We start from the raw sequence: 22,520 nt of genomic DNA, 5'->3' as shown, positions 1-22,520 counted from the left end.
CCCAGTCAGTCAGACCGCACAGCTTCTCTTTCCGTGCGCGTTCTCTCCACAGATATCCGCTCGCCGAGCAGCACCATGCCTGTCATGGGCAACCCCTTATGTGCAGCTGCATTTCTGGCTTTCGTGGTTATTTCTATACTAGTGACACTTTTGATAAGCAGTTTGCAACTCGCCGGTCAGAAAGGATATCCTCCCATTAATGGAACTATAAATGAAGAGTTGCGCAGCGCCCTGATTCACCAACTCAGCGAAAGGCGCAAAGAAATCATTCCTTTGCTCTTCTCCCCGGACAACGAAAAAATAATATCGTGGGAGTCGTCGTCGGGATTTCCCCCCCAGCAGCAGCACCACCGCCCGTCATTCAAAACAAACGTGGATTTTAGTCTGTGGAACGAGATCTCGGATAGTTTAAGACGGGCGCATATGGATGAAATGGGCTGCGATTCCCTGGTTGACGTGCGGTCAGTGGAAGTCCTCGGGTCTGGATACACAAAGCTAGTTGTCAAAGTTGTCTTGGCCGAGGATCGGTCGGTGGCTTTAAAGCTGGTCAACGACCAGGGGAACGACATGGAGAAGTGTCTGGAGGATTTTAAAGACCCTCGTGGCTGCTACGATCTCGTCTCCTACAAACTGAGGAAAGAAATGGTCCTGCTGCAGAGGCTGCAACATCCAAACGTCATAAAGGTCAGTTGTCTGTAGAAAAAGTAGGCTTTTTTCTGCTAATTTCTCTATTAAGTAAAATCTTTTTTAAATAGCAGATCTACAAGCTCATGTGACGCGTTGTGAGCTTGTAGATCGGCTATTCATAGCCAAAGTTTAAATATTATATTACTGAAGTGGTCAATGTATGTTTTGCTTGAAATAATAATTAAAAGTAACTAGTAAGGTCTAGTAACTTAAGTTGTCAAATAATTGTAGTGTGAAATAAAAATAAAAATATTTGCCTCTGAGGTGTAGTGGAGTAGAAGTAAAAGTACAGAACATTATTTGGAAATACTCCAGTACAGTAAAAAAAAAAAATACCTCAAAATTGTACTTAAGTACAGTACTTTAGTACATGCGCTTAGTTACTTTCCACCACTGATAAAGGCAAATAGTAAACATTACTGTCTGTTTATGTCTCCTCGCCTCACTGCTTGGTCTCACGCGTAAAAGTGGATGAAACGGCTCACTGCCTCTGGAGGCCCTTCCCATGTAATTCAATTAAATTCGTTGAACCTCTCACGACCTTAGGTCCGGTTTTGCAATTTGAGGAGACACAGAGCCTCTGTCCTTTTTTATAAAAATCCATCTGAAACCCCCCTGCAGTGGTGTAAAGTAACCAAGTACATTTACTCAAGTACTGTACTTAAGTACAATTTTGAGCAATATTTTACTTTACTAGAATATTTCCAACGTTCAGTACTTTTTCTTCTACTCCACTACATCTCAGAGGCAAATATTGTACCTTTACTCCACTACAATTATTCGAAAACATTAGTTACTAGTTACTTTGTAGATTTTGATTATTATTACAAAACATACATTAACCACTTCAGCCCTACATAGCCTACATTTAGGCCATTTGAAAATAGCCGATCTACAAGCTCACAATGTGTCCCAATGCAAAGCATTGTGGGCTTGTAGATCTGCTATTTTCAAAAGATTTTTATACATTTGAAAACTTGTGAAATTGGACATTCTGAATAATTATAACTTTTTACCTTTGGTACATTAAGTACATTTTGATGCCAATACTTTTGTACTTTACTCAAGTACATTTGTAATTCCTGACTTTTATTTGTAACAGATTATTTCTACATTGCAGTATTGATACTCTAACTTGAGTAAAACATGTGAATACTTTTTCCACCACTGCCCCCCAGACCTTGCTCAATCAATCCATTCTAGTCCAAATTTGAAACCTGAACTGAGAGACAACTTTGAACGGAGAGAATGGTTGTCTCTCATAACGACCAGCCCCCGTCATGGTACAGCGTGTCCAACGAGCTTAATTGGTTGATTTCATAAGGATGCGGGGAATATTCACTGTTGGCTAATATGATTACTTTGGTCAAAGTGTCATTTGCAGACTGTTGTTGGGCTGGCAGACTATGTCCCAATCATGTCCTTTCAATTTACTTCTGCAGTGAGAACATATTTTTTGATGATCAACTATTTCTGGTTCTTAATTAGATGTGTTTCTGTGCTACAGACATGGGGGCCTGAAAGGACCAGTATGACCTTATGTTTATGTTCTATCTTAATTGCATCTACGGATTTTTACAATCTGCAGCAACACCCTGTAGTTCAACTGCACACACTTGAGGAAAAGATTTTCAACTGAAAAACATTTTCTCATTTGAAAAACAAAATCTGTTATTTCTGTCAAGTGACAGTCTGAATTATATAGCCTAAATTATAAACGTAACCACATAAGCCCTGTATGTTTCGTCATATGAATATAGGGCTTACGTGATTTATGGGCAAAATATATTTCACCCCAAAATAGGTATGTCAGTTTGCAAGTGGCTTATTCATGTGGATATACTGTACCTGCCCACAGCTCAGAGGCCACTGTGCAGAAGATGTTGGAGGAAGGGGAGAAAAAGGATTGGGAAAAATCACAGCCATCCTGGAGCAGGGGAGTCCGCTCCAGATGATCCAGCTATTGCAGAGCCCCTGGGAGGATCGATTCAGGGTAAGGCCGCCCACAGAACCTTATTTATTTTCTTTCCTACGTCTTTCTCTCTATGTCTGTCTCTTTCTCTCTCACTCTCTCTCTCTCCTCTGATTTCTTGTTGTTCCTCTGCTGTGGTCTCTATACTCTACTTTTAAGATGTGTTTCTGTTTTTCTGTCTCCTTGCAATCTTCAACTTCTTTCTCACCCGCTCTAAATCTTTTCCCTCTCTCTCTCTCTCTCTCTCACACACACACACACACACACACACACACACACACACACACACACACACACACACACACACACACACACACACACACACACACACACACACACACACACACACACACACACACACTCTTTTCAAACTGTCTACATTGCATGGTCTGTTTTCTGTCACTTACGCGCCTTTAAGTGAAAACTGAATCCCTCTGCCTCGCTCCCTTTCTCTCGCTCCCACGCTCATACAGGCAACGACATGGAACCCTCACACTCAGTAAAAAGAGATGATACCATAGTGTTTAAGCCAAGTCACACATGAGGGGGTTCAGGACATTTGAAACCCCTCGAGGTCTGACATCTGTCCTTCCGCGTATTTGATCAGACCATGGTCGGAATGGAGATGGCTCCTAGAGTTAATCCACCACGGGCTAAAGAATGTCATCCCATCCCTCCCCAACAAACACACATACGCACACACAGTCACACACAGCGTGACCCCCCCCCTCCCCCCGCCATAGGTATGCTCCCCAGTAGGAGTCAACAGTGGGTGGGACAGTCCTGATTTGCTCTCCAGGGGTCAAGGAGTGTGTGTGTGTGTGTGTGTGTGTGTAAATGGTGATCCTCATAGGGAGAGAAAAAAAAATCCTTGTTGTTTTATTTATAATTCATAAAATAATGTATTTTAAAATGATTTGAGTGACATCATTGCTCGCTGGCCACTATGAAATTCCGATTCATACACAGTAAAATCCTCAGTGTTCTTTTTATCCATGCAGATGCTGCAGATTTTACGGTGTAGTATGGCTTTCAGGGTAGCTCGGCCTCTTTGGTTGCACCACGCATCTGCACAACACACACAGTAATCCGACCGTGTTCGGTTTCACCCGCCTCTGTTTTTTTTACAGTGGCTTCAATCTCACAGAGTGACGTTCAAGAGACACAGTGCATTACCTAATAGTTCAGCTATGTTTGTAGTGTGACAGAATCATTTCATGCCCTTTCAGTGTGCGGATAATGTTATTGCTTTATTTTCTCTGAGGGTGAGAGGGTGAGGGTGCTTGGCCAAGTCTTTTTTATTCTTTCTGTCTTGCTAGTAGATTATGATTTATGAATTACAGAACTAAATCCATTTTAGAATAGTTTACAAATGTGATAGATTAAACATTGATTAAAAGCAACAAATGTATATGCAATTATATTTAATATACTGTGTGTGTGTGTGCGTGCGTGCGTGTATATATATGCATGAATTGGTGTTTTTCAACTTGCTGTTTTTTAAAAACTATTTAACAATGTTTTTAAATATTCCATTTTATAACCAACAATGTAATGGGGCTGTAATTACATAGCAATTCTGTGCATCAACAAGATACTTACTTCTATAACGGTTTTGTAATGACTTGGCAATTAAACTAGGTAAATCCCTCAACCTTTATCACTTACACTTTAAAGTTTGACTCTGAGAGTGTAAAATGTGGTTTCTGTTCACATTGCAGGTATGTCTGGGTCTGGTCAGACTCCTCCAGTTCCTCTCCTACTCGCCGCTGGGCTCTGTAGCGCTCCTGGACTTCCAGCCTCGGCAGTTTGTCATGGTGTTGGGAGAGCTGAAGTTAACGGACCTGGACGATGCCAGCATGGAGGAACCCCGCTGTCAGACAGATGCAGACTGTACCCTCCAGTTTCCCCTCAAGAACTTCACTCTGCCCTGCTCAGCCCAGGGACTGTGTGAAGGTCTGAATGAAAAGAGGAACCTCTACAATGCCTATAGGTATAAAAAATTATAATATATATATATACTATACGTATAAGGTAATGGTGAATAAAGAATAAATAGAGTCACCCGTGCATGGCCACTTATAAACAGGTGCTTGTTGGTTGCAGGAAAATTACAATATGTATCTAGAGATATACTGTTGTTCTAAAATGGATGGATGAATGACTGCGTTCATAGCTTAAGCATGGACACGGCTGAAGTTGTTAATTAATGGGTGGATGGAATGAGGGGTGATGGATGCACGCACTGTATGGCGTCGTTTTAAGTGGAAAATGGGGTCTTCTCCTGCTTTTATTTTTTAACATGCATTCAAAGTTCTGACAGGTTTATGGCCCCCGTTTGCTTTTAACACCCTTGTGAGACAAGTCATGCTCTGTGTGAACTATGTGATGGGGCATGTCTGTCTCCCTGTCTGACGGAGCTGTTTTTGCCTGTCCCCCAGGTATTTCTTCACCTACCTGCTACCACACCAGGCCCCGCCTGGCCTTGCACACCTGGTAAACCACATAATGAACTCCACAGGTGAGGAAGAAAGACAACCATGACATGACGGGACGCAACTATTCAGGATCAGAAAGCAAATCGGTGCATTATTGAAGTCGTGTAATAACACGCTTGGGAGTGAGAGCTTCATTAAGTGAACGCTATGTTAGTGGCCCCTGGCCCCGTACTCGCAGGCTAATGAATAGCTGTTGATAGTGCTTACGTTTGTGATAGGCAGGTATGGGAATATTAGCTTCACCCCTTACGATGTTTAACCACTTAAGCCGTGGATACTTCATTGTACAACGAATAGTGAAAATAAAAAAGTATTTTTGCCTATGAAGTGCCCAAAAAGGTTGAAAGTGGTTAACGCATAGCTCATGTCCTCTGCATGTAAATATATACATATATACTAATATGAGTGTGTGTCCAGGGGAGCTGAAAGCTGACATCAACCAAACACTAGATGCCTTTGAACGCGTCCTCCTCCTCTACAAGTCTGGTGTGCACCTGGACAACGTTCCTCCATCAATAATCAGAGGTAAGAGCTTATGGAATGAAGGCCTCTTTTTTTCATAAACTAGTGTGGGCATTTAAGGAGGGTGGGGGTTGGGGGGTCAGAGAAGGGCGGCTGAGCATACTTTTCCTTTTGTCCTCTCCTTCAGAGGCAAGGACGCAGTCTGTGTACCACTTTTTTTTCTTTTTCATTTAATTTCATAAAGGACAAGGGGGCAGGATGTGGGGTCTCTCTCTCCCTCCCTTCTGCTTTGACAGGTTTATTAGGCAGCAGGAATGCAACAAGGTGGGCTTAAACCCCCCCCACCCCCCTCAACCCTCCCTGTCTCTGGCTCAAAAAGCATAGATGTGTTTATTGTACCAAAAGAAACTGGGATACAGTACATGATTAGGAGAACTTGAGTGTTACAATATTAGAAACGGTGTATCTTCTGTTTAGCCTTGTTCCTATCAGATGACACTCTTAACCACGTTAACCCTTGCGTTCCTATTTTAGGCAGTTTTCCAAATTGTTTTAAACATTTTTTAAACGATAGCACGAAAATAGTAGATCCAAATGCGAAGCGTTGAGTTTATAGATCGTCTATTTTCACTATTTGTTACACAGCAAATTATATGTGGCTGAAGTAGTTAAATATCGCCACACCATGGTAGCTTTATATCTGCTCCGGCTCTTTTGTTCATTCTTTGTGTTCTCTAAAGCGATGAAGGTCTTATACCATTCCACTCCCAGCTCTCCTCTGCTCTGCCTATACTCCCCCTCATTCCTTTCAGTTCTGTGAAATATTAATAACAGAATAACTGGCTGCGTTCCTGTCGTGAGACTTTCCATCCTCTAGACGCCGGACTGTTTGCATAGCAGCACTTTATGAATTTAATCACAGATGTGAGGTAAAGAGGCTGCAGGACTCAGGCTTGCAGTAGAAGAGAGCGTTTTGCCTTAACAAGGAGGTGTAATGTTTAGTTCTGGAGCCATACTCATCTACATGGCAAACACATCTATATAAAAAAGAAAACAAGTTCTATAACTTTAGATTGATTTGCTCTGTAGTGTCTCAGTTGGTAACTGAGGTTTTTGAGGGAAGGGGGATTTCTGTAGAACTTGTGGTCGTTCCTGGGCTGTGCACTGGTGAATCATGTTCTATTTTTATCACTACTATCTGGAATTCCATAACCCTAAGATTGTGTACAGTAGAACCCTACTGAGATCACAGATATGCTCACTCCATAGTCTCTGGTATGAAATGCCAGGGTACATGGTGTCTCCGCAGTGGATAAAGCCTTTCATTGCAAAAAATTAATGTATTTAACTCTGAAAGCGTAAAAATACCCCCCCCCCCTTTTTTTTTTCTTTTACACTTCAAGAGTTAAACTTACTGACAGGATTTGGCAGTGTAGCTAGCTGAAAAATACAGGCTTCATTTTCTCCCCTTTCCACCCACTGTCTGGTTCATAATAAACACTCCTCCCACAAGTTACCTTTTCTTGGCCCCCATATACTGCTTCTTATGTATATACAGTAGTAACTATTGGTCTAAAATACTCCTATGCACGTAGTTTGGTAATGTGACTACCACTACCAACTACCTCAATATGCTAACTACCAACTAGACCTTTATTCTTTTTCGCTCTCTGTGCCTCTCTCCCTCTCTCAAGTCTCTCTTTGTTTCAGTGTGTGTGTGTGTGTGTGTGTGTGTGTGTGTGTGTGTGTGTGTGTGTGTGCCTGGTTGAGTGCACTTCCAACTCAGACTCTTGCTAATGTATAGCAGATGAGATCCACAGAGCCGCCTGACTCAAAGAATGTTATAACAAATGTTGGGAGGGAGGTTATGTTCGATGGTTTTCCATTTAGGACGAGTAAAGCACACAAATTCTACTTGGATTGAATAAGCATTATTGTTCCCATGGGGAAATTTGGTTTGTTACAGTAGTCATCACAACCACTACACATCATACAATAACTAATAAATGAGTTAAAAATAATGCATAAAAGTGGTTGTCATCATAAGAAAATTGTATTGAGCTATAAAAGCGGGATGTCACTTTTTCGGTATTCTCTCTGTGTCGTGAGCCTTTGTATACATTACCATTTCTTTCTTTTTTTTTCTTTTAACCTCTTGAACCCTAGCGTCCCTATTCTTGGGGCGAACATTCAGCGAAAGTAGAATATCTACAAGCTCTCAAAGTGTCAGGTTGCAACATGTTGTGAGCATGTAGATCGGCAGATTTGGCGTAGAGGGGAAAAGGAGGGGGCCTAGTATAGACCCCTGGGGGACTCCGGTCAATGTACGGGTATATGTCATATAGGGTTTAAGTGGTTAAACTATTCGTGGACGGACCAAATGCAAGTCTTCAGAAAACGTCCTGTACTGTACTGAGCTGCCTTTTTTTGTGTTTGTTTAGATTACACAGTGATGCGAGGTATGAGGACTTCTGGGAATGTGGAGTACCGATGTTGGCCGTCCTACAGCCATCAGGGCTGTGTGCTGGCAGTGCACGGCGCCAGGGAGGCGGCGTTCATTTGTAACGCTCATGCACAGTGCACCAGCTTCATCCTCACCGGACAGAAGACGTGGACAGGTTTGTAATGCCCTCAATCTTTCAGCCATATAATCCCCCGCCCTCACCCACACGCACACAAAAACAACAACAAACTTCCCGCCTGTTTCCGGACGTTTTTGATTGCCATATGTCCTCGCCCAACTCCTTTCTTCTTCCCCCATTAGTCATTCCCCTTTTTCTGTTAAATGAAAAATGAATATCACACATTACTGGAGAGTTGTTTTTTTTTCCCAGCAACTAAATGTTTTTGACTGAGCAGCTATTGTGTTTTTCTATGAAGGAACTCCTACTGAAAGCAATAATAAGCACTAAACAATAAGAGGATACAATTTAGAAACTCTTAAGTCCCAGAGTAGAACCCACTCTAGGTTAACACCATTTCTGAAACACAGGAAGAATCAAAAAACTTCTGTTTTGTGATACCAAGTATCACAAATCTCGCAAGGAACTGCAGTACACCAAAATATGGCATATCTACATGAAATCCAATGTTTCCCCAACTGAGAGGCACTGAATTGAATATATATTTACATAATATGTATGTACATATAAAAGTGTATAAGCATGTATGTTTTCATACACATACCTGGTGCAAAAGCGGCAAAATAAATGATATTGTATGACTTCAATACTGTCTTGAAAATGCTGGTACACATCCTGTCTTTCTGAAACACAGGATGTTTCGAAGCCAACGTGTCGATGTTCTCGCTGTCATCATCTTTCTTACAGCTGATAGGTCTGTTCTCCTGCTAACAGGCTGAACATGAGTAATGACTAAACAAAGTCAATTAATTCCGTTTTGATCTCCTGATAGGACATTGGACCTTGGCTTTTAAATGCATACAACTATCAAAGATTTTAAGTCCAAGAGATTTAAGTCAGAGAAAGGAGAGTGTGTGTTGCTCAAGGGCTTTAAATGGATCTGTTTTTCATTTTTTCTTTCCATCCATTTCTTCTTGTTTGCAGGCCACCTCCTGGCTTCTTTCAGAAGCAGTTTCAGCCATCTGGTGCCAGATGAGACGTCAGAGGTGTATTTGAAGAAAACCAAATCCCCTGAACCTTCTGCAGTGTGATCCAAGGACCAAACAAAGCCACGGTATTACAACCAAAATGGAGTTCTTACGGCGGAACAAGAGAGACAATACACCGCCGATGGCATGAAACGGAGCAAAAATTTTGCACATGCACTACTAAGTACGAATTATGCTGCCTTTCGCAAAAAAGCATCGGCCTGCTCACGGACAAAATGAGAACTCCGTTCTCCTCCCGATACCCCGTCGTAGGAACATACTGAACACATTGAGCCGTTGTGGTTGTGCAGTAGGAGGGTTGAAGCAGGGCTAAAGGAGGAGGCGTTTGAAGTGAGGCGAGTGAATGTGATGTATTTATAGGGCTTCTGCTCGGTGACTGTTTGATCTCGCTGCCAGCTCGCTCTGTCTGCCAACAACTATTTAAAGGGATTTCCCTTCAGGTACAATTAGGGGGTTAAAAAAAAAAAGGCCTTGTCCTCGCAAGTGTTTTTTCCCCAGCTTGTCTTTATTTGCCATGTGTGTTGTGTTTTGTTCAGCATCATGCCCCACCCCCCCTCCCTCCCTCGGTAGGACTTAAAGCCAAAGAAGTAATATGAACAACTTTTAAACCCTCCTCAGCTCACTGTTTGAAGCCTGAGGTAAAGAAAAGAAAACAAGCTCTTATATAAAGACACTTTGATGCTAATGCGCTGAAGTTGTGGCTGTTTATCCACTTAAGCCCTATTTTATACTTGGTAGTACGATGGTATCGTGTGGCGAAAATAGCTGATTTACAAGCTCACAACACGGCGTATCGTGACATGCTGTGAGCTTGTAGATCCCAGTAATACTACGGAGCTCACAACGCATCGCACCGTGACACGTTGTGAGTGTGTAGATCGGCTAGTTGGATATGCTAGTTGGATAATCTTTGAAAATGTTCGCCGATGCACAAAATAAGAATGCCAGGTTGAAAGTGGTTAATACATGGTTCCCCAGCTTTAGCTGCATTGGTATGAGTTAGAAACAACCATGTAAGCATTTATACAGCTACAAATGTGCCAAGATGATTGATACCATTCCATGCTATTTTGGTTGAGTTTTAAATGTAATTCATACTTATTTTTGTATTTTTCTTCAGAATCGTTATGCTGAAATGAAATGTTCATAACACTATTTGTGTGTTACGGTGGATGTGTACACCTTGTGGGTGCAACTGTTATTTTCAGTGAAAAATAATTCAGTTAAATGAGTTGATATTCACTTGTTCCTCTGTACAGTTTTATAATTTGTTTGCTTTAATTATAAACTTTTTGCTCCCTCTATGATGTTCTTTTCTGTTTGCAATGTTATGAAGAATTTGAGCTAACAGCTTGTCAATAGCACCTTCATATGAAGGTTCATCTCCCAGTGCTACAACAAGCCAGCCATTCACACTCTTGGAGGTGTGTGTGTGTGTGTGTGTGTGTGCGCGTGTGCGTGTGCATATGCTTGCTTGGTGAGTGAGTGTGTGTGTGTGGGGGGAGTGGGGTGCTTTCTTGCTTATAACCACGTGCCCCCCTTCATCTACAAACTGTAACACATCTGAATGGGCAAAACTCCAAACCCACAGAGTTTACACAATACCAGAGGAATGCATTCAAATGTCCTCTCACGCTGAGCTCATTATGAGCCTTAATTAATACATGTAAATAAGCCTTACTTGCTGGCCCTTTCACATGTAGGGCTTCGGGGAGGGGGCATTATTGTAAGACAATGGCAGTCTCCAGGACAATCAGAGTTAAATCTTCAGTTTGCACACGAATGGACTTGCCATCTGTGCTTGCTGGGAGGAACCTGGTGAGATTAAGATAAGGGCAGGCCTGATGCCTGTGGCGTTTTGGAAGGTTGGTGCTCATAGAATTAAAACTTACCAAATGCAGTGGCACCCACTTCAGACGTTTACCGCCCAACCAACCCAGAAAATCTTGTAATAAAATTTACTTTCCAAATCATTTGGAAAATATTAAACTTAGTCACTGGAACAGACTTGGCAACTGAGCCAGAAATCAAGCCTCCAGATGGAGCACCACACTCGACTCCCACTGACTTGAAGGGGCATGTCCCATCTACAAATTAAATTTTTATGGTTAGGACATTGGAGAGGCCTCAGGGTTCCCTTTGCCCTGTGGTGGCCCCCTGTTGTCTAGTGAAGAACTGGCTGATTACAGCTTGATTAGATAGCAGTAAAGGGGACTTGATTAGATAAGAACAGACTTAACTAAATTGACCAGCACAGCAGGATTAACGTGAATGTCTGGGTGGGTGGATGTGAGAGAATCCCCAATGGTCAGCTGTATCTCTCACAGTAGAGCTACTGCGTTATTGGCTAATGGCAAATGAGAGTGCAAAACAAACAGTTGTTAAGATGCAGCTACAATCATTAAGCCAGTGACAAATAAATAAGCATACATTTAGTTTACTTGTTTCAATTTCACTAGTACACTTCACTTTTTGCTAGTACAATGAGGTTACTTCTTTAAAACCTACAACTCCTCGGAATCAGCCCTGAAGTGAAATCGCCTGGCGTCTGGTTAGTTTTTCTTGGCTCTGTTTGTGACATGAGTAATGGCCGACCTGGCATGCTATGGGTGTTGCACATTTGGTACAATACAATTAAAAAAAAATGCATTATTCATTGTCATGATACTTGGATTGTGATAACACCAATAGCTTAATTAGATACATATGTGTTTTTTTGTGTGTGTGTGTTTCTTTCTCTTAACAGAACTCTCATTACATTAGACACCTTTGGGTCATGCAAACGGCATGCCATCTTGAGGTTGTGATCAGGAATTTTTGCAGCTTGTTTTTGTACTCAGTTGGGTTTGAATGTGTTCCATTTTAAGCTACTAGGTTACTGGTGTAACTTTAGTGCTGAGTAGCATGAGTGAGTACTTTGTTGCGTACCAAAAATAGACAATCCGCATTGCGTTGTGAGCTTGTAGATCTGCTATTTTCGTCAAGCAACACCAACGCACAACAAAGTATGAATCAAGCCCTGCTCTTGTTTATTTAGCTGGAAATATGTCTGGGGGTTTGGGGGTTGAGGCCCTGGTAAGCTTTTCAACTGCTACTCTGCAACGCGTCATTTTGTTCATAAAGGGTTTTCATCCCCTGATCGTGGTGAAAAACATAAAATGATAACTTGTCCTTTCTCCCGCTCAGTTTGGCACAGTGGTCCTCTGTTTTGTGGGCTTGGAAATTGACAAGTTGGTCTTTTTTAAAAGACACAAGGGGACAAGAGGCGGAGGGGAAAGATTGTTTTTACACTGGAGTCTGTGCCCCTCCATCTCTGTTGTTTTAGGTTCCAGTTTCAGCCAACTTGTTTCCATAGTTTTTTATTCATGACCTCCATCTGGAAATAATATGTGTTCATGAAAACCAGCCATCAGCAATTTGGGAGAAACGTGTGTGTGTGTGTGTGTGTGTGTGTGTGTGTGTGTGTGTGTGTGTGTGTGTGTGTGTGTGTGTGTGTGTGTGTGTGTGTGTGTGTGTGTGTGTGTGTGTGTGTGTGTGTGTGTGTGTGTGTGTGTGAGAAAGAGAGACTACATGTGTGCCTACATGTACAGAGCAAAATCCTCAGTGTTTAATTTAACCCTAAAGTATAAAAATGGAACCGTAAGGAATTTACTGTGTAGGCTAGGAGGTATATTGTGGCGTTCAAGCGTCTGTGGAGGGATTCCAATAAAGCCGTACAACCACGCCACTCACCCACTGAAAATAACATATTTAACTAAAATAACACTCCGGATTTGAATGTGTAGTGGATTAATGGTTCGTACAGATATGCAAATTCTTCATGATCTCATGCCAGACACCACTGAGCTAGGTTCCCAGCTCTCTAGAATGCATGCATCTGATCTCTAGTTATACTGTATTAATTCCTTGTGGCAATTGTAAAGTTAGACTTTACATAAAGTTACAGACTACCTCCACTTGGCCAGAAGTGCATATCAGGCTTCATGGTAGAGCGAGTGACCTTTTCTATGAGCAAAAATAGGTGTTAACGCTGCAAAAAGGCAGTTACTCATACAGGCAAACTCATGTCTCCTCGCCGAAAGAAGATCTGTGCTCTGTTTTTAGCAGGAGGGGAGTGTATGGAGTTTCTCACATAGGCTAAGCCTGATTTATACTTTGTCGTACGATGGTGCCGCACAACGGAAATAGCAGATCTACAAGCTCACAAAGCGTTGCATCCGCAATGCGTTGTGAGCTTGTAGATCAGCTAATTTCACCATGCTGCACCATCATACATAAATTTAAGCACAAGAGAGTTTTACAAAGCACTTCTGTGCTTGCCTGTTTGCTGCCGTTGGCTGCAGTCAGTCACACCTGAGAGTCTCTGGAGACAGTTAACCTATAGTTGGCCATTAACACAGAGGGCTTTAAGTGTGCAGATACCTGTGCACACATCTGACTGAATGTCTAACTGACGATTTGTCTGTCTGTCTGCCTGTGCGTCTGGAGCCGATAGAATCCCCTGAGGAGCCATAATGACTATAGCAGGCCCTTAAGGAGAGACAGCAACTGTGTGTGTGAGAGAGAGAGAGAGAGAGAGAGAGAGAGAGAGAGAGAGAGAGAGAGAGAGAGAGAGAGAGAGAGAGAGAGAGAGAGACCTACCTAATAGGCCACTTTTTGGGGGGAAATGCTGGACATGAAACCAGTTGATTGGGGTCGGCATGTGAAATTGAGGATACATTTGGTGTCCCCAATTAGACTTTACTGGTTAGGATAAGAGTTAGGATAGGAAGATTCCAAGATTCAAAGGGTTTTATGTCACTCACTCATGCAAGTATAAGCAGTGAAATGTTGGTGTGACATGTATGTTCTGCTGACTATGCTAACAAAAACAACAATGTAATACAGGTTAAGTAGTGTGTGTGTGTGTGTGTGTGTGTGTGTGTGTGTGTGTGTGTGTGTGTGTGTGTGTGTGTGTGTGTGTGTTCATATGCTTGCATTTGTCTGTGCAAGAGAGAGAGAGAGAGAGAGAGAGAGAGAGAGAGAGAGAGAAGAGAAGAGGGCAAAAGAGATGAAGAGAGGGAGAGCTAGAGAGGAAAGGTTCTCACTTCTCAAGTCTGCTTTGAAAGGTGTGCCTGGATCATGTTTTTAAAAGCCCTGAAGTTAACCCCAGTCAAAAGGCTTATGCCAACCACTAGAACCACAGAGACATCTTGAAAGGCGTCGCAATTCAGTGCTGTATCCAATGACATCTCCACGGACCCCCTGAATAGTCTCCCAGTGTCGGACAAAAAGGATTGCTGGATTAGTGCAGTACAGTGCACTGTAGAATCACGAGTGCTAAGTGAACTCTGAGAGGGTACAATTGGGTACACTTGCTACACTTTTTTGTATAATATGCTACATATATAATACTTTGGTTTCTTTGTTTGGTAGGAAAGGTTGAAGAAAACAGGATATTTGAGCACATGACCCATAAAAACAGGCCCTGTGTTTGGGAAACACTGGTCAAACGTACAGTATCTTTAGCTCTCTACAAAAAACCCAATTTTGGTCATGAGATCCGCATGTGTCTAGGAGGCGAGTCTCCCTCCCACCACACACCACAGGACCGGTCTGGTCTGGGTCATTTTTCCTTTTGAAGCCGCCTAGCCCCCCTCCGCTAGCCCCCCACCCCTCCTCTCCACTCCATCCATCATGCACAGGCTCTGGCCCCACTTATACTTCGTCGTACGATGGATTATATATAAGGCATCTGGAAACCCCCCCCCCCCCCCCCTCATCGTCCTCTGTTGCACCCCTGCTCTCTCTCCTCCCCGCCCTCCGTCTAGAGACTTTTTCTTCTCCAGAGTTTTTCTTCTTCATTTAGCTTCTCTGAAATTGCTCCAGTCCCACATACACAAGTCCAGATTTCCATCTCCCTCCCTCCCTCCCTCCCTCTCTCCTTGCCGTTCCTTCACCCCTCCCTTCCTCCAGCCATAACACACAAGTTCTGTAAATCATCTGGAGTTTCCCCGGCCTTTCAACTGGCTGAGACCTGAGGGTAGGGCTGAAGAGTGTGCGTGTGTGCGTGTGTGTGCGTGTGTGCGTGCGTGCGTGCGTGCGATTGATCTGTCCCTGTTTTTTGGTTATCTGCTGCCTGGGTACAAATCAAACTGCCCGCCTTTTGTTGCATGTGCTGGAATCCTCAATCATACGTGGCCACTTCAGTGGGACAACTGTGTGTGTGTGTGTGTGTGTGTGTGTGTGTGTGTGTGTGTGTGTGTGTGTGTGTGTGTGTGTGTGTGTGTGTGTGTGTGTGTGTGTGCGTGTGCGTGCGTGTGTGTGTGTGAGCGCACTTTTATCTATACAGTCCTCTTGAAAGGACCTTATATCCTTTCAATCTTATCCAGTTACACATGAATTGGTATAGAAAAATCGTCAGTGTTACTTTTACTCTCAGTCCAAATACACTCCATATTTTACAGTGTAGTGGATTAAGGGAATTACACACATTCTTCAGTGAACATGTTCTTATACCAGAGTAAGTTAATCTCTTTTACTTCGGCGCATTAGTTTGAGAGTTTGGCCTTGACCCCCTGTTGGCCTATTGTGAATGTTACCCAGTCAAATGCTGTACACAGTAAAATCCTCAGTGTTAATGAACTCTTGAGAGTATCCAAATGTATTACATTTGGATACTCTCAGAGTTACAAATGGTTAAATCAACACTGAGAATTTTACTGTGTATCTACAGGTACAAAGTGGGGAGGTTCCACACTCTTACACACAAGTAATGCACTTTGCAATAGCATTAATTATATTCATTTTGAAACACCATTTTCTGTCTGGGTTTGATAGCCATCTATGTAGCTACAAACTGGAGTGTATTAATGATATACTGTATTTGTTTACGTCCTTCTAAAGTTGCCTCTATGGCACAGAGCGGTTCAATTACCTCGTGAAGATTGTTAAACCGGGAGAGGGCTGTGAAATGCAACTCATTGCCACAAGTCCCCAATTAGAGGTTCTGCCCACACAGCCATAAAACAGTTAGTGGAATCATTCTGGGGCTGTTAGATTTAACACTATTAAGAGTTCATTAGTTGCCCTGCTGCAGGAGGGGTCATTAACATATCCCCAGTAAAATGGAGGTCTTTTCAGTCATATTAATTATGCAAATTTTGGGCTGCTGCCTATGGTGACTCATTTTAAGCTACCATTAGAGTTTTTAAAGAACTGGCAAATAATACACAATGCACTTTAATTCTCAGAGTTAAATGTACAGTGGATTTTGCTGTGTAATCAAGTTCATAAATGGAATAAAATGTTCTAGTGCTATATGCCAGTTTTATATGCCCATGAAGCAAATGGTCACCTGTTTAAAATAGAGGCCAGTGGTGGAGGCATAGTAGGCTATTACTAATACTTTCATTATTGCCTAAATTGATTTTGCTCCAAAAAGGTTATGAGCAATGTCTCATGAAGCCTCCCAGCTCTTATTAGGCCATTTTACGATCAAATTACACACAATTTGGGCATGGAGTTGGCTATTGTGGAGTGTATTACCTCATCTAAAGTAACTGCATTTGTTTATAAGAAGAATAGTCAGCGTTGGTGTGTGATGGACGGTTCGCATCCTGCATGCCAGAGTGAGAGAGTGAAGAGCTCTTTTTTTTAGGTTCCGTTTGCAGAGAGCCCTCGAGCTGCTCTACAAACAAGGGTTGGAGATCAGACATCAAAGCTGGGGTGGGTGTGAGGTTAGTGAGGGGGGGTATTGACAGGGCTTGAGGACAGGGGAGAACTCTCTCTCTGCCCCAGTCCGAGCCTGAAAGGGAAAGCTGCCTGTAACTGCTATTGTTTCTGTAACCCTGAAACCACATGTGATAACCTCGGTCATAAGCCCCGACCTCCCTTAAAATAGTATGTCTGGAAATCTAAACAATGTACCACCTAACCACTCAGAGAACCTTTGGCCTCTTGCTCTCGATAACAACTCAGAATATCAGAAACAGTATGTGGTTTTGGTCAATGTGAAAGAACACAGAACTGCGGGACAAATTTTTTTTTGCAAGACACATGACAAAAACAATAACCTTGCATACATAGTAGTAGACCAAGGAGCTTACAGTGTTGAGATACAATATTTAAAAATAAATCTTGTACATGACTGTGTTAACTCATAATCTTCCTAATCAAGAGTCAAAGAGTGACAGAATGGGGTCTGTTTTGTGTTAACCACTTAAACCCTCTATAGTATAAACTTAATAAAATGGACCTGAGTTGCAACTGTAACTGCAACTTGGTACGCTCCTTTTTTCAGTCTATACCAAATCTCTTCACCAAAAACAGCCTCTATTTTTGGCTACGGTTCCCCACAGCATATGGATGCTGGGGTTCGTTCAAGTGGTTAAGATTCTTGAGCAGTTGGTAAGTAAAGACGTTTCTTCTTCTTTTTAGTTTGGAGTTGAGTTAAAGGGTGAGGGACATTTTAGTGCTTAAAGCTTGTAGGGCCATCAGCCCTACAGCATTCTGAAGTGCATGACAAGCACTTTCCTTTGTTCTTCTGTCATCAAAGGCTTTGAATAATTTTTCTTTTCCCCTCGCAGTGTTTTTTCACTCATCTGCTTTCTTTTCTATATAGATACATTAACCTCTTTCAACCACAATAAAACAAAAAAACATATATATATTTAAACCTTTTTTTTTTTTAAATAGCAAAAATAGCAGATCTAGAAGCTCAACACATGTATCGTGATCCGCAAGGCTTTTTGAGCTGCCTTTGTCATAGATTAAATGTAGAGGGTAAGTTTACACAGGCAGTCTAAGTTTTAACATTATTCTGAAAGGCAAACAGGCAAGAGATGCTGAGTGCTATTTTGCATGTTAGGTCATGTCAGTGTTAATAGAGCCTAACATTTCATGGATCATTTAATTACGCCTTTGTATGTTATAAGGTGTTTTAAAAATGTATATTTTACATTGAACCTAGTAGTATGCATTAAAATAAGTCACTTTGAGTTTGAATGAGGTAACACGTTCCATTTCTCATGATTGATCTTATATAACAGCTCTGTGCTGGCCTTGCACCCTCTGTTTTTGTTTAGTTTTTTACAGAATTTGTGCAACAAGGCCCTTAATCCTCACGTCATCAGTGCTTCTAGCAGTCTAGTCTAGAAGTTGTTCTACAGACAACAATCAGACAAAAGAGAGATTATGCTGGTCTGGAGGTTTTACAGGATTTAAAATGAGTCAAAGAAACTGGATCAATGGACAGTACAAATAACCTGCAGAACATGACTTGAAGACACATGTAGACCATCACCTTTTGATGTGTTATAATTGTAGATGAAATGTGCTGAGAGAATGGTGCTATGGTCAGTCAGTAAAATATTAAATAAGTCAAATAGCCTAACTACAAATAGGTTTGCCGTTTTTGTTAAAGAAAATCTGTGAAATGGCCTAGCTGTTCAGAGTCTGAGTCAGTCTACACTCTACAGTCATATGACTGGGGGAAACTTTTCTTAGGTTCTGACAACAGAGAATCCACAGTTAATTGGACACTTGCGCCCTCTAAAGGTGAAACAACGGTAGAGAATCAAGTTTCTTCTTGCTTGAGTAACCTAAATGAATTAAATGGACTATCAATCCACCTATACCTACCTCGACATTCATTTATGGAAATAACAACAACAACAGCAGCATTAAAATAGATAAGCCAAAAGTTTAAGGATTTAGAGATAAGCTATACACTCACTCATATGGCTAATGACCTTAACACATACATTTTCCACTTGCAACCAATGCAATGCTTGCTGACAGGGATGGTATGACTAAGATACATGCAAAGGGAGTTGGAGCAGCAAGAAGGATTTATGGATTTGTGGAGGTAAAAAAAATCCATGTATTGCCTACATAAGTCGTATTCTGAAAAAAATGCTCAAAGGTCAGCAGTTGGTGTCAGTTAGGTATTGAATGTAATATAATTGAATGAAATTAATGGAATTTCGTTATTTTAGGGGCAAGGCCACTTGACCTTTGGTGTTGTCCATTTTTTGAGGGCACAAAGGCCAAATGCCAGGGCAGGAAGGCCATCAAATAAAACAAGATTTTAGTCCATTGAAAGAATTAATAGAATTTAAGGGTTACGGATGATTTTAAATTTAATATGTGTAGACTATCTGCAGTGAAATAAATAAACTATGGTATTTACAATCTGATCCATGCTCAGCCCAGAACCAATCAAAGTTACTGGATTAAAGATGGGGACTCAACAAAGACACTGGTGTCTACATGACAAGAAAGAGACACTGGTGTCTATATATTGACAGGAAAGAGACAGAGGAGAAAGTGGTACAGTCAGCTGGGGCATTAAGGCCACTGTGGCCTCAGGGCATGCCATTCTTTTGAGGGGCCCAAGCCCAAACTGAGGGGCAACGACGGCCATGGTCTTCATGGCCTCCCTGAAATTCCTGCCCTGGGTATAGCTGTGGGCTATACCTACATTAATTTCAAAATATTGTCTATAGCCGATATTTTGGGCCAATTCAAAAAATAACATTAAATAGACCCCTTTTCCCACTTCAGCCAAAAAAGGCCCATTGGCAGACTGAATATGCAGTCATATGACTTGGGAAACATTTCAATCGGACTCTTGCGGCCTCTAAAGGTGAAACAACGGTATTTCTACCACTACGGCTAATTGTGTACTACTACTACTACTACTGGCTCTGGTGTTTGGTCTTCTCTGTTTTTGTCTCACCGGGTACGGGGTCCAACTACAGGAACGTGCGTGATTTCTAAACCGTAGAGTAGAGACCATAGCAGTAGACGGGAAAGTTGGTGTAAATCTTCTTCGTTAGCTGTAACAGAAACTGTGTTGGCTTTTTTTTTTAAGAAGAAAAGAAGAACACTTTTGTTTTGGTTGTTGCGGACCCGATAGGCTACAGGTCAGGTCTAGTGGGCACTACACAGTACACACGGCACCTCACCGTTAAATTGGCAGTTTTTCCCTAAATGTAAAAAAATAAATGAAAACAAGAAAATAATAAATATAGGCCATGCTTTGGAAAATGGTCGGTATTCATGATTTTTCACATGCACGGTATATTATCAGACCTTGTTTATCCCCAAAATGACTGGCTAGCCTATCAGGTTTTGTAGTAGCCCTGAAACATGACTGTCATACCATGACAGTCATGGTGCCGAGTCCCCCTGGTCTAAAGTTGTGTTCTATTTTTTCACATTGCCATCTCTCACATAAACATAAACGTTCAGATTTCAAATATAAAGTGCTTACCACCGAGCCACGGATGTTACAAGGCGATGCGGACCGCGATGAGTACCCGTATCTCCCGTATTGTTCAATAAAAAGCATTTTAATCCCATCGCCGGCCATTTTCTTTTTTTGTTATTTTTTGTTTTGTAATGTATCAGAGTGCAATACACCTCCCAACCATTAGTGTCGCATGGTTGAAAGTATCGGAGACAATTTGGAGAAAATGGCCGGCGATGGGATTAAAATGCTTTTTATTGAACAATACGGGAGATACGGGTACTCATCGCGGTCCGCATCGCCTTGTAACATCCGTGGCTCGGTGGTAAGCACTTTATATTTGAAATCTGAACGTTTATGTTTATGTGAGAGATGGCAATGTGAAAAAATAGAACACAACTTTAGACCAGGGGGACTCGGCACCTGACCATGTGAACCATGGCTAGTTTTGTAGCAATTTGTAGCATTTTGCATAACTATTGGGCATTCAAATGTAATTACAAATATAGATTATATGTATTTTATTTGGCAACTTATTTGTAAAATAATTGTAAATATAAAATAAATTGGCTAAATATGTATTTACGAATGGTGCCCAGTGTTCTCAACTTCTCAGGAGCCCACTATTCCAGTTACCATTGCAGACTACTAACTCTTTTGTTTAATATAGCCTGTATGAGAACGCCATGCTTGCACTGTAACATGGAAACTCATAACCAAAAGGGTCAAGGAAGTCCTTAAGGGAAGACTTAGCAAATGTGCTGTCCAATAGCACCGTTGTGTGATCTTTGATAGGCAAGTCCCCTGTCCTATAATGGGACAGACAGTTGAATGCAGCAATGCACAGGTCAGATGGTGCTGTAAGAGACAGGGAGCAGAGGAGAAGGAGAGATACAGAGAGAGACACACAAACACAGGCAGAGAGAGCAGATTTAGAAAGTGTAAGAGAGCTAAAAAGAGCCCAAGTTAGTTACAGGAGGAGACCCAGGCAGAGATATTGAAACAGAATACTCAGCAACAAGAGTGGTCTGCAGTCTGCCGTCTGCCGTGAGAGGGACACAACACGCCACACAAACCGGGTTGACAGAGACAGAAGACACTGGATCCTCATACTCCTGTCACCATGTCGGACTGTGACGGACTACCTATGGGTAAGTGAGTGTGTGTGTGTACATGTGTTCATTATGTGCAGGGCAGGCACAGCAAATCCTTGTTAATATAGCTCTGAGTTTTGCACTGAGAAATACTTGAGAAGTGTGTGTGTGTGTGTGTGTGTGTGTGTGTGTGTGTGTGTGTGTGTGTGTGTGTGTGTGTGTGTGTGTGTGTGTGTGTGTGTGTGTTATTGTGTCATTGTGTCAACATGTCGGAGGGTTTCTTTCTCTTGTGCCATGCTATGTTGGCTTTATGCCTTCCATTGGCACAGCTGCTCAGCCAGCAACTATTGGGCTGCAAACAGGAGCTGGTCTCAACATGGGCCCATATATGGAAGAGTGGTTTGTACCACAGTTCATCAATGTGATGCAGCACCATTCTGTACTGTCTGGGATTCCCCAGGGGTCCTTGGGGGGACTCCAGTGGGTCCCGAGCTAATTGATTGATAGTTGATAGGAATCAGATGGACCCTTACAGGTCTGTAACTCTGAGAGTGTACAAATGGAACCACATGGACCCTCACAGGTCAATTTGGTTCCATTTGTACACTTATGAGTTATGGTGTTCCGTTGAAATGTTTGAGAACAACTGCTGTACACGAGTACCAACATCTGGATGACAAACCAGGGGGTAACATAAACAAGCTACAGAAGACTCATCCGTTGTTCTTCCTGTGAGCCTCTGACTGTGTGTGTGTGTGTGTGTATGTGTGTGTGTGTGTGCGTAGACTAGAATGTTACATGTGATTGTGTATGTGGCTTTGAAATGTTGTACTGATTCAGTTTAACAATAGCCTAATGGTTTTGACTTCCATTGGCATAATATCTAGGGAGTGGTTTTGTATGTTCATGTCTGTCAAGAAGCACTGCGTGAGTGCATGTGCAT

The 22,520-nt window shown here is 42.0% G+C and overlaps 2 protein-coding genes across 2 annotated transcripts in view; both read left to right on the top strand.

Annotated features, from left to right (window-relative positions):
• pkdccb (protein kinase domain containing, cytoplasmic b) lies at positions 1-10,552 on the top strand. Its single transcript, XM_080414100.1, has 7 exons — positions 1-684; positions 2,546-2,680; positions 4,381-4,652; positions 5,101-5,180; positions 5,575-5,682; positions 8,061-8,237; positions 9,186-10,552. Exons 1-7 carry the CDS (start codon positions 76-78, stop codon positions 9,290-9,292), a joined length of 1,488 nt encoding a protein of 495 aa, XP_080270226.1. The 5' UTR covers positions 1-75; the 3' UTR covers positions 9,293-10,552.
• A 10,746-nt stretch (positions 10,553-21,298) lies between these two features.
• Positions 21,299-22,520, top strand: part of eml1 (EMAP like 1) — a 76,045-nt gene continuing 74,823 nt past the window's right edge. Inside the window, exon 1 of the mRNA XM_080413581.1 lies at positions 21,299-21,634. Within this exon, the coding sequence (XP_080269707.1) occupies positions 21,607-21,634 (28 nt within the window). The 5' untranslated portion in view covers positions 21,299-21,606. The remainder of the gene's footprint in view (positions 21,635-22,520) is intronic.

Source organism: Gymnoscopelus braueri, assembly GCF_963280865.1.
Source record: "Gymnoscopelus braueri genome assembly, chromosome: 19".
Taxonomy (NCBI): Eukaryota; Metazoa; Chordata; class Actinopteri; order Myctophiformes; family Myctophidae; genus Gymnoscopelus; species Gymnoscopelus braueri.
The sequence above is the reverse complement of the archived record's forward strand: the minus strand, read 5'-3'. Positions and strand labels throughout refer to the sequence as shown.